Consider the following 12,718-nt stretch of genomic DNA (forward strand, 5'->3'; position numbering starts at 1 on the left):
CCAGCCTGCCTATACTGCACATAGTGACATGATAAATAAATGTACTATATTAGTTATGCATTATATTACTTAACATAAATGTATTTTATGTATAAATACAGTGGAGCAAAGTCACTTTCAGGATATTAAATGTGACTGAATGGGTATTTACCGCCACCTGGTGGAATAAGTTGTAAGAAAAAAAGGTTTCTTTGCTGTTTCAGTTGAACTACGATTCAATAATTCAATTAAATGAATTAAATACAAACACAAGCTGACACAAGCTCTATAGACACTCTATAGACACTTTATTGCTGTGTTTATTGTTTAACAATCTAAGGAAGGTCTAACAGTGAGCTTGGCGGGCTTCAAACACACACCCTCCAAGAATCTGTTACCAAAACAAGATTTAAATAGCAAAAAACAGCTATAATGCAGTAATACAACATACATGATGCTATAAAGTCTTAAGATGAATTTATTCTTTATTCTCAGTAACGTATAGGCTATATGTTTCCACTTCCAAAATGCTTCTTTACGAATGTATGTGTGTGTGTGTGTGTATGTGTGTATACATATATATATATATATATATATATATATATATATATATATATATATATATATATATATATAATGTGCAAAAGGAAGAATAATAATAATAGGAATAATAATATTCAAAAGGAAGAATGAAAGAATTGGTTAGGAGATACTGAAGTCATCCATATAGGACTATAGGAAAAAGAAAACCAATGAAAAAAAACCCATAATGGCCATACAGCTTAAATTGTTGTGAGTGTTGTCTTCTGTGTGGGCAGTAATTGTAATTCAGACTCTTGGAAGATTCAGCCAAATCGTCCCTAGCAAAGCATTACTTTTCCAATGCCTTTCTAACATCAAAATAACACAAACTCCATCATAAATGACAATTCTGATAACAGCCAACATTTCCTCCATCAATATATATATATATATATATATATATATATATATATCATACAACAAAAAGAAGACATACAAAAGAAACTTTTTTCTATGTAACCAAATCTTGCTATAGATCATTCTTTTGTGCCACTGAGCTTCCTTATTGTCCATAAACTAATAAAAAACACACCAGTAAGCCAGACTATTTCACTGGGCAGAGTTTGAAACTATTGATAATGTCACTGTAATTTCCTTTTGCTTTACTGTTGTAGGTGCAGTAAAGCCCAGAGCACATTTTACTTCTGTCTGACAAATATTTCCTAAAATTATTCTAATTATTATTATTTTATATTTTCAGCAGGCGTTAAAGAGTTTAAATAGGTTTTAAAATCAAGATGCTGTCTACTGGTGCTATCGCAGGCCTGCCTCATCTTTTTAAGGATGCCACGATATGTAGGTCAGTTAAAAAAATATTTCAACCAGTGTGAAAATATGGAAACATATAGTCATTCGTCATAAACAGCTAGGATTCTTATATTCTTAGTGTACTTACTAATGACCTATTTGGACAATTTCCAATAAACAGACTGTAGCAGTGATGGCACAGATGACCTGTTTGATTTTTTTATATTTATTGAATGTGCACTCTGCAGGTTAAGTATGAGAACAGTTTGCAAAAAAAATTGATTCAGTTGTCCCTCTGAAGATGAATTTTTATTAAGATGGAAACAGTTAAAACACTCACAGATGCGTACACACACACACACACACACACACACACACACACACACACTGACTGTCGGACCTCCATAATCTGTCTGAATAAAAACAACTTCTGTATAAAATATAATCACACACTGACTGACTCTCCTCTACAGATACAGAGAATCTAATTTATGGAGAACCTTTATCCCATTATTTCAACTGCGCCCTTGTAGCCAAACCTTATACGCTGATTATATAAATATACCTGTCATACTGAATAGGATACGGAAAAGTGGAAACTGCAATGATTAAACACCAATACACTGTATTTTTAAGAGAAATATTTGCCTTTCCTCAGAATTTCTTTTTCTTGCACATTTTTCACCAAAGCCAAAACAAAACAGAAGCCCCTTTGAATAACAACCATACAACTGTTTGAACACAGATGGCGTTGTCCACAATTTGACAAATATAACTACAGTGGCAAAGACTGGAGTGGTGAGTGACTGTAACTACACTGATGGCCAACTAAAGCGAGCCCACCAGCCTATGTACAAATTGTAGATATCTCTTGATGCGCTTGACAGATCTCAGGCAGAAGAAGTAGAAGTACAGCTTCAATGCAGATTACATCTTGTACTTCACAAATGTAGTCCTGGTGGAGTTGGTGTCCTTTGTTTGTCTCACACGATCCTTGTGTTGAGAGCGACGGTGTTATGCTTCATACACCCTGTGGAAAACAAACATATATCTCTTACGAGATTTGCTCCTTTGGTTGCAAACAATGTAGGTTTTTTTTCAGCCTCCTAAAAAAGGTGTCTCTGTTTGAGTAGCGATCAAATGTTTACATGTAGTACGAACATGACTTTAATGCTTCTGTAACCAACAGTGTCCCTTAGAAATGCTGTTTTTGAAAAAATACGTCCAGAGGACTTTTGTCTAAGACCTGACTCTGACCTCTGAAGTTAAAAAGACTAGTTTTAACAAAACAAATCAATAAAGCATCACATCTTTATTGATAGCCACTGGATATGGTTTCAGCCCGGAGTCAGGGATAAAACTTGAAAAACTTTATGTGCATATGTTTATGAGTGGTTTATGCATTGCTTCTTAATGAAATGACAAAGAAGATATAACATGGTAATAATAATGGTGATAATGCTTTATTAGGTACGCCTGTTTAGGTGATTGTTAATGCATATCTAATAATATCTAATCAGCCAATCACATGGCAGCAATTCACTGAATTTAGGCATGTAGACATGTCCAAAATAACCTTATAATGCTCAAACTGAGCATTAAAATGGGGAAGATGATTGTTAGTGCTGGTGCGGGCTGGTTTAACTAGCTCAGAAACTGCTGATCTACTGGGATTTTCCCACAAAACCATCTCAGGGTCTGTAGAGGCTAATCCAAAGGGAAACATTCAGTAACAGTTCTCTAGGAAATACTGGCTTGTCAGAAAAGAATAGCCTGACTGCTTTTAGATGATAGCAATGCAGAAGTAAGTCAAATAACCATTAGTTACATCAAATGTTGTTTGTGAAGTTTTGTAAACATTTGACAATATATATAAGTTATGGAGCTGTGCGATATTGTAAATACATGAAATGTTCTTCAGATTCTTACTTTTATTTACTTTAACAAATCTCTAAAAGGGGTTAAGTTTCCATAACAGCATATGTTATCTCTGTTACGTCAGTGTTTTATGTTTAGGTATATAAACTGGTACATTTATGTAACTGCACAAACTCTATCTCCCATGAAAGGCAGCAAATTGGACATAGAAGCTAAAAAACGTACACTTGTGGACCTTAACTGTAACACCGATAGTTTATGGGTTTGACTAAGCTAACTCTGTCTGACTTACGTATTTATATAATTTTTTCTCATGTGAACCTGATAGATGACCACTAGATGTCAGTAGAATGCAGATCACGCTCAACTTAATTCTGCTTTGTTACGCCTACCAATGCAAGAGTAAAATCCTTGCTATGGTGGCCTCCATAGGACAAACAATTCTAGCTGCTGTTTATCTGTAGTGAGTGTAGGCTGTCATTCTGCTTTCACCTCAGCTGACAACATGGATCTAACATTTTTGGACTGGGACTCTTAGCGACACTTTGTCTCTGATAAACAGAAGGAAATGTGATTTTCAGGGCACTCGAGCCTAACATTAGCTGGCATAATGTTAGCTTATACCCAGCTGCTGTTGTTTTTTTTATTCAGGTTGTTATCATCTGTCCAGGGATGGGAAGGTCACGTGTCTACTCTGCTACCATAAGTAAATGTGACAGTATTTGGAATAAATAAATGTGTTCATGCACGGTTTCGTTCAGATACAGGAAGAGGATGACATTTTATCTAGTCTTATTTATTTATTTATCTAGGCCACGTGTTTGTTCTGTGTACTATGAATTAATTGATTCTAAGTTTGTAAAATGTTTAGATGTTTCGGTTTGTGAAAATCAATTTGCTGAAATATATAATTACACATTAAATAACCTAACAACACGACTGACTGTACTTTTAACTAACATCACCTGATTTTTATTTATTTATTTATTTTGGTGTTAGGCTATTACCTGTGCTTGTCCTTCCAGATGCGGAACCATTTGACCAGGTTCTTAGTGCTCTGAAGTTTGGGATGAAGACAGTACTCCTGCCCCTTGAACCGAGACACATTCTCCATTGTCACACTGAGAACAGGAGCCGAGAAGAAGCAAAGGTTAAATACTGATTTTAAAAAACACAAAACATGACATGTAGGTTTTCCAGTCTGTATCAAGTACACATGTACTCTTGAACACTCTTATTTATTCCTATTAAAATTAAAAAAGATTTTTAAAATGTGCAAAAAGTTATTTTTGCACATGTGGCTGCCAGCTATTCAGTAAGATCGCTTTTAACATTTCAATGACTACATCACTTATGAAAAAAATAATATAGTGGCCCTAAAGGCCAAGCATCTGACTGCTATCATATCATGACAACAAAAATGGCTAGTGAGTAAAATAAGAACATTTCACAATGAAAGTTTTCAGTTTGACTTGGAGGGTTAAGTTCAGCTTAAGAACTCAAGGCACAACTTCATTGGAGTAAAAACACTGTTGTGAGCAAGTCAAACCATCTGAAAGCCAGTCTGAGTCTGCTGAATAGAGACTGGTTAAGGAGTAAGACATCTGACATGTTTTTGCCCCAAATTTTAGTGGCTATTCTAAGCTGCCTCCAATAACATTTCCACAGCTGAATGCCCTCCGAATTCAAAAGATCCGCTTGCACAGCTTTGCCAGCTTTTTTGGCAATGAAGCAATATTATGGAGCTGCCACTTAAAAATGTGACATCTAAGCTCATTGAATCAGTTCATCTGTCTGTTATGCTCTGCTTTTGGCAACGACAGAGACAGACTGCCTGTATGTGGCGTATTCAGATGAAAGAAGCGAGCGTGGTAAATATAAAAAAACAAAAGACCCACCATGCTAGGGGGCCTCACTATCCAGTGACACACTCAAAGGCTCAGCAAACCATGAATGCTAAATGACTTGACTGCAAAGGAACTTGACTTTTGATTCGAAGGCTGTATTCAGTGGTTATAAAGATTAGATTAAAGAGTTTTGCCTCTATTTTCCTGCCCATTTGGTTGTCCCTTTGTTTCACAATTGATGCCTTAGTTAGATAGCTCTGTGTTCTTTCTTTTGGAAGAACTGAGTTCTGAGTGTGTTTGATGGATAGAACATGAAACTTCCTGTGTATATTGCATTTAACCTAATTACCGTGGTTCCGACTCATTATCATTCACCTAGGTAGCTGAAGCACAGCCACTGACTGAAAACTTCCGTGAGTTATAAGGACATTAGAAAAAGGAAGGTGAAGATGAATGAAGTCCAGGGAAAAGACAGAAAATTGAGAGGACAGGTAGGAATAGGGAGATGGTATATGGGGCTCCTAGGTTGTGCATGTTTGTGGTTAGGAGTGGCTGCTGAGAATGCCAAACTAAGCGCTGTAAGCCAAACGACCAAAGTGGGGACTCTCTTGCTCATTTCTCTCCCACTCTCTTTCTTTCTGTTGCTTTCCGGAGCCTGCTGAGACTCATTTTTCACCAGGCACTAACGGCTGGTGGGCCCCATCTCATGCTAATAGAGCAACCTTGAATGATGACTGTGTGGCGCGTAACACCCTCACAGAAAAACAGACCTGTGAGGTGATGCAGACCAAATACAATATAATGCTTCTGACAGGTTTGTTCTTTTGGAATGCACACACAATTTATTTCTTGACTGACTTGATGTGTGACTATACATCATCCCTCCGCTTTGCAGCTGTATTCCTCCGCCAGCCAGTTACGTTGCAGTTCATGTATAAAATATGTAAGGTAGGAGTCATGAATTCAAATAGCCCTTTTCAGCCTTTATCATGAGTGATGACTTTTACAGAGTGTTAAATTTATTAGTATTTACAGTGTAAATTCTTGAGTTAAGCCCCAAAATGTTTTTTGTGAGGTTAGAGTGACCATAACCTCTGACCCTCAAAATGTAATCAGCTAAGCTAACATTTGGCTCAATTTTTAAGAAATTCCCTTAAGGCGTCCAAGAGCACATCACATTCATAAAAATATAACGTTCGGATAGATGGAGACAACATCTAACAGCTATTTTGTAACTATTCAGCACTTGAAAGGTGAAATTTTCAAATGAAATTTGAAACACTGATTAACACACTAAAATTTTCAAATATTATAATTTCTTTGCTGTACTCAACAACAACCGATTACCATAAAGTACTCATTTCGGAAGGGCATCTGTAATAAGATGAATGATTTTAATAGTATAAATGTACTTGGAGCTTAAATAAATTATTAATGATAAAACAAAAACAGAACAACAGCAAACTTAAAACTTAATAATCAATTTTACTTAATTAAAATTGCTATAAAAGCAGCAAATTGTGAGATAAGAGGACCTAGTTTTCTGTTTAAAATCAATTGATATGATAAACTGACTTAAATGGTTGGATATTATCTCAAACCTTTTGTAAAAAGTAGAATACACTTTGAGCATAAAAATCTGTCCACACATCACACAGCCTGTGTCCTCTGTGTTATATTGTAATGTGGCAGCAGGTGGCAGCAGAGATTGTGCATTGAACACCAAGCAGAGTCCCAGGAGGCTGACATAACATCCCCATCTGCTGTGCCTTCATTTAGCTTTGAAGCAAAAACTTAAAAAAAATGAAACGCACACAGCGTTTTATAGTTTTTTATTGGCTTGTGTGGGGCTTCATTCACATCAACTGAAATCATGTAGTACAGACTGTACGCATAATATGAATGTATTTATAAATCTCAGGTGAGAGTGTCTGTCTTAAAGCGCTACAGGTTACTTCTTTTGAAATATAATTCATAGGAGAAGAATCAGTTCATGGTGCATTCCTCAGTAGCTCAAAATGAGCATATTAGCTGTATGTGTGCTTGAACTTTGACCTGAAAGGTTAAATGTCTGATGGCAGAGAGAGGCAGAAAGATCAAGCACTGATCTGTGATTTAGCCCATTTTTTATTGTTTAAGTACAAATAGTCTTTTGAACACAGAAGCATTACATTATTCTTACATTAACTAGACTTTAATAGATTAATAGATAGATTAATGGACTGCATCATTATGTGATGCTTACATCTCACACTGCCCATGATGTCTGAATTTACAAATAAAAGTCTGGAAATGTTCATGCCTGAGTAATTGAACATTGTGGAATGTCCTGGAAATCGCTGCTTTCTTCATCCCCTCCTTTTCAGGTAATAAATCATCCCCACCTCCTGTCTACAGGGAGTAATTAAATTATCAGTTTATCGCGCTGCAAATCTTTCAGAGTGTTTTAGGCACCAACGAAAGGGTGTTCTCAAAATGTGAGCGCGGCAGCTGAATATGTTTACAGTATGTTGGAGTATCATTATGCTTCAGGAACGGCTTTAAATATGCTGGTAATCTGCTAATTGTATGATTTGTATTCAAAGCATGTGCAGAGTACACGCTGGAAGAAAAAGGGGATGAATAACCAGAGGAAAGGGGGAAAAACAGGGAACACAGGTAAGCAGGTAGGAAAATGTCAAGGGATTAAGCAAAAAGAAGAATGTAAAGTAGGAATAAGAACTGAGGAAAAAAGCAGAGAGAGAAACGAGAAAATGCAGAAATGACATATGGAGAGTGACACACTGAAAGAGAATCAGAGTCTGACTCACAATATCATCTTCTCCTGGCAGAACGGGTGTTTGGGTTTGATCTCCAGCTTCTGTACATCCTTGTATCGGATCTTGGGCCCTTTTCTGGTGCACCTGCACTTGTAAGCTGTTGAGAAATATAATGCACACATTACACTGCTAAGACACAAATCTAATAAACTTGTCATGCAAGCTCAATTACTTCCAGTCAGACTGACAGGTATTTAACTGACAGGGAAGTTAATTCTTTGCGATCTGACGGCAAACTGGCGTGGAATCACAACGAAGTATTCCCGCTTTATCTTTGAATTATAATTCAAAGGACAAGTGGGTGTTATCTGTTTCTATATTTATATCTGGCAACACACAGCTGAAATTCCATGCTTTTACTTAAGTCACAGTCAAAGGCACATTAAAATAGAAATATAATTTGGCATGCAGTTAGACCCCTTTTTATATTAAGCATGACTAAAATGGAAACATCTGTGTAGAGAGGAAATTGGCTTGAATTCCACACTGTACGAGTTTTATGCTATTGCTGATTGTTCACTGCACATCAGCAAAATTAAACATGCTGCATTTATCCCGTTAAGCTCAGACAATGCATGGGTTCCTAAAGGTCTTACTGCCTTGCACGAAGAACTTGAGACTTCAGCTATCCTGTATTTATCTCACTATCATGTTGCTTCTCTATCAGACACTAATTTTATAAAATTCCTGCACTACAAGCACTAAGGGAGAGTCTATGCACCTCTTTAATTAAAGCTACATGTCATCTTACTTCTGAAGCATACATATATATTTAATAATGTCTGTCCATCATCTTCTGATCAACTTAAAATGATGCCTGTTCAGGGCAAGTTTTCTAGCTGTAGTAGTGAATATATTACACAGAGGAAATTCGTTTTGCTGGGCTGTATATTTGTGATGGGAGGTGATGACCTGGATAGTCCAAGGTTTCCCTCATCCATCATCAGCTATCTGTCCAGACCGCCAGGCACTAAATCTGTCACAAGCCCCCACAGTGGAGCGCGACTGAGCACCAACATATCAGACAACAAAGGCCAATAAAAATGGGCAAACACTGGTGTTACTATATTGTCAAAGGCAAACAGCTTCACCACTTTACACACTGAACTGAAAGAGATGCCCGTTAAACCTGTTCTCAAATGATGTATATGTTTACTTTCATATCTATATGGTGGGAAAGACGTTATACAAAAAGTCAGACAAAGTTTTCCCATAAAGTTTGACAGCTGCAGACACGAAAGGAGAATGAAACTATGATACAGAAAGAAAAATGCATTTTAAATAATTATGTAAAAACTAAAATTGGAATATTTTACTGTTAATTTAGTTACATAAGGGTGGCTTCGCTTGTCTTGCCAGACGCTGTATGTCCCAGGGGGCTGTTCAGGGTGCAAGGACGCTTGCCAACATAAGGCTCATCATAACAGCAGATTTCTTACACCAGAGTGGTATTCATTATTACAGTTCAGCTCCAAGATCTCAGTGTTTATGGATACTAGGAAACAAACAAAGTGCCTAATTGAGTGCACACTACTGCTAACACACTGTTTATGCCGACCTAAATTCATTTTTGGAGCACAGGCATGCAAGCAAACGCACCACTGAGTCCCTTCAGCAAAGTTGACTTCAGCTGTTGACTCTGGTTTCAAACAAACTCTGCACAGCATGAGTTGATTCCTCAATCTTTCCTTTCACGAACACAACACAACACACCAGGCGTTTGCTTTCACCTCCCACCTATTTTCCACCTACCGATAATTGTTCAGTTATCACAGCTTAAGCGCCGCACAGCCCATTTTGAAAAATGACAAACTTTAACTAAGATAAACAGGAAAAAAGTGTTTACCTTCTGCGCTCAGGCAGCATAAGGCCACCACTAACAAAAGCAGCACCGTCGTGCACCCACGCATGTCTTCACAAGTCCAAAAAGATTTTTTTTAAAAAAAAGAAGTTCCTCAAAACCCGAGCCTTGCAAAGCAGTAAATACTGAAATATCAACAAAAAGTCTTTCGATATGTAGATAGCATCCACTACTGGGAGGCAGACGTGAAGAGCAATGGGGATTTCAGCTTTTTGGGGTCCCTTTGGAGCACTGATTGTGCAACTCCGTCTGTGCGTCCCGAGCGCTTGGATGAATCTCCAATCACTCGTTTAGGTCTCTCTCTCCCCGTCGCTTGCTGTGGAGAGGCAGGCAGCAGCTCTTTTAAAAGCTGCCCGCTATCCCATTCTCATTAATATGCACGACCAGACAGCGAATCAAACACTTGTTGTGTCCTGCGAGGGAGAAGTGGAGAACGTGGAAAGGGAGGGAGGGCAGAAAAAACAAACAAAAGTGCACGTATTGTTCACCAAAATCTGGAAGGATGACGTCTGCTGGTCTGTTCGTCTCTTGTCCTGATTTCAGGCTGACAGACAGAAAACTTGGTGGAATGAAGAAAAACGCCACAATGACAGCAACAACAGAGCCAAGACAAAGGAAAAGTTCCTCCTCGCTGACAGGACAGTGAAATTGAAGGCTGACGTGTACGAAAATACGTTACCCAACACACATTGTGGGTCAGTGAAGGCAACATTTAAGGATCAGAGACTTAAATTGAAGAAAAAAAAATCCGTGTTGTTGGCTAAAAACTGACCGGTAAAAATCACATGTTTAAGAATATATATGCTCAAGAGATTCAATTCATTTGCTGATAGAAGACTGTGAATTTTTTTAAGCATACACGCACATTGAAATCGTGGAGTATATTATTTTTCTCATTATTTTTTCCTCAATCAGATATAACCTATAACATAATAAATATTGATCAGTTTAGAGAAAACATTAAAAAAGCTGGATTTCCCTCGCCTGACGTCAGCATCTAGAAAGAAAACTGGACTGATTCGTTTCAAAAGCCATTGTCACGAAAACGTAATGAAAGTCTTACAACCTCATGTCTGATCACATTTGTCACTTTCTAAAAGTCAAATTATTTTCTGTCCTTCTTGCGTTTTTTTGGATGTCACTCAGTGAAATTCAAAGCTGATATTGTTTCTGTGAATGCTTTTTGGGCTTATTCTGTTCCCTGCATATGAATAAATGCACTCATTGTATCTGGGGATGCCATCAGGCTGAACCTTTGGCCTGTAAGAGATAGCCCTGAGAAGAAGGTCTGACCCCTCCCACCTGGAACACTCTAACCACAGGATTAAACCACATTCATCACCATCCAGCGTAATAAGATTTGTGTGTGTGTGCGTGTTTCCCATACTCACTTCCCACTTGTGCTCACCTCTTTGCCCCTTGCACTGATGCAATCAGATTCTGTCATAACTCAAACCAGCAGCCATGAACTGTCTGTCCGCACGATGTACCTGTGTGCGTGCATTTGTTCATGTCTGCATGACCATATTTGTGGGTGTGTATCTACACGAGTTCTCGCAGCATGTACATCTGTCGCATGCTGCAGGATTACACGCGCGCACCGCCAAAACAGTGTGCAAATCAGCTGTGAACCTGTCTTAATATTACCACAGTTTCTTCTTTGTTCCCTTCACGAACAGCAGCGGGACAAGATGCCAGCTATCATTTTCAGTGGACTGTGACAGATTAGGATGTACGTGACCCCTACAGGGCATTGCAGCTGTGTGAATCTATCCCGTTTTTTGATCTCAGGATGAAAGACAATGGTCAGCTGTCTGTTTCAGTCTTCAGCTGTAATGACTGAAAATAACTTGGACATGAGTTGTCTTCATCCATTAGATCATTTTAGCTACAAGAAAGAAAGAAAGGAAGTGAAGGCAGCAGTTAAAAATACAGGAGGACTTTAGCCAAACTGAATCTGTCTTAAAAAGAAAATAACATCATTTGTCAGCCTTAATAAGCTGATGTTGATGATGCTTTGGAGAAATATTTTTTGAAGTTTAGCTAATGATTACTAACCAGAACATAATTAAAAACACTGACAATATATCAACATTTGATCTTTGTATTCACATAAAATGAACACTGGCAGCATTGGCAGTGAAGCAGAGAGCATGGTAATAGAAAATGTAATTAGCGGACTAAATTTTCCACAGATGCTACATAGCAGTTGGCTCAAAAAAACAAAACAAAAACAGTAATAAACTATGGAAAGCCTTCAAGCAGTTGTTGCCAGCCTTTCTTCTGTCTGGTGTAGCTCCACAGCAATATCAGAAGAACGCTACATAGCACATCCACATCAGTGCAATTCACACTCTAAACAGAAAAGCCCCAGCTGGACACCGTTGCTGTTAAATTCGTTTTTTTTAAAAAAAGACTAATTTTGTGAAAAAAAACCCCATAATAATTCAACATTTATATGTTGTATTTCTTCTCATGATCGCATCAACTGTTTTCTTTAAGACAGCAAAAAAAATCATGTGTCATTTTAGAAGTAAACACTTCATATTCTGACATTTGTTTTCAGAGTAGAGAAAACTTTTCTTCGCTTGATCAAGTAAGACAGCTGTTTTCTGAAAGTGGCTGTCAAAATCCTCCAGCTTCACTGCCTGCCTGCAGCTGTGGCCCTCTCTTCAGTTCTTTGGACTGGACTGAAGGACCACATGTATTTACACAGAACTGTACTGCTTGCTAGATTGTAAACATTTGTCTGTGATACTAAGTTGCACTGTGTCCATTGGCGTTTAATGAACCTGGCAGCGCTGTAAATGCAGAGCTAATCCGCAGGAAAACTGTAAAGTTTTACCCCAAGATTAAACATAGCAGAAGGTGGATATAGTGTAGAAGCTGTTTAGATTGGAATGATATGTAGTTAAAGAGGGAGAAGGAGAGAAAGAGGTAGACAGAGACACAGACACAGAATATGTTTATGTTGTTGGGAGCTGAGTGTCTCAGTTAAATGCAGG

The 12,718-nt window shown here is 37.8% G+C and overlaps 1 protein-coding gene across 1 annotated transcript; it reads right to left on the bottom strand.

The window, feature by feature from the left end:
* Nucleotides 1-270: 270 nt before the first annotated feature.
* cxcl14 (chemokine (C-X-C motif) ligand 14) lies at nucleotides 271-10,145 on the bottom strand. Its single transcript, XM_085283925.1, has 4 exons — nucleotides 9,699-10,145; nucleotides 7,844-7,949; nucleotides 4,194-4,307; nucleotides 271-2,338 (listed from the first exon to the last, which is right to left on the bottom strand). The coding sequence occupies exons 1-4, from the start codon at nucleotides 9,760-9,762 to the stop codon at nucleotides 2,323-2,325; spliced, it is 300 nt and encodes a 99-aa protein (XP_085140051.1). The 5' UTR covers nucleotides 9,763-10,145; the 3' UTR covers nucleotides 271-2,322.
* Nucleotides 10,146-12,718: the final 2,573 nt, after the last annotated feature.

The sequence above is a fragment of the Mchenga conophoros genome, linkage group LG2 (assembly GCF_057382185.1).
Source record: "Mchenga conophoros isolate Kocher_MC1m ecotype Shallow Benthic linkage group LG2, M_conophoros_male_GT1.1, whole genome shotgun sequence".
In the NCBI taxonomy this organism is placed as follows: domain Eukaryota; kingdom Metazoa; phylum Chordata; class Actinopteri; order Cichliformes; family Cichlidae; genus Mchenga; species Mchenga conophoros.

Coding starts and splice junctions, on each gene's coding strand:
- cxcl14 (XM_085283925.1), bottom strand. CDS start 9,762: ATGCGTGGGTGCACGACGGTGCTGCTTTTGTTAGTGGTGGCCTTATGC. Junction 7,950..9,698: donor ATGCTGCCTGAGCGCAGAAG/GTAAACACTTTT, acceptor ATTTCTCAACAG/CTTACAAGTGCAGGTGCACC. Junction 4,308..7,843: donor TGCCAGGAGAAGATGATATT/GTGAGTCAGACT, acceptor TCCTGTTCTCAG/TGTGACAATGGAGAATGTGT.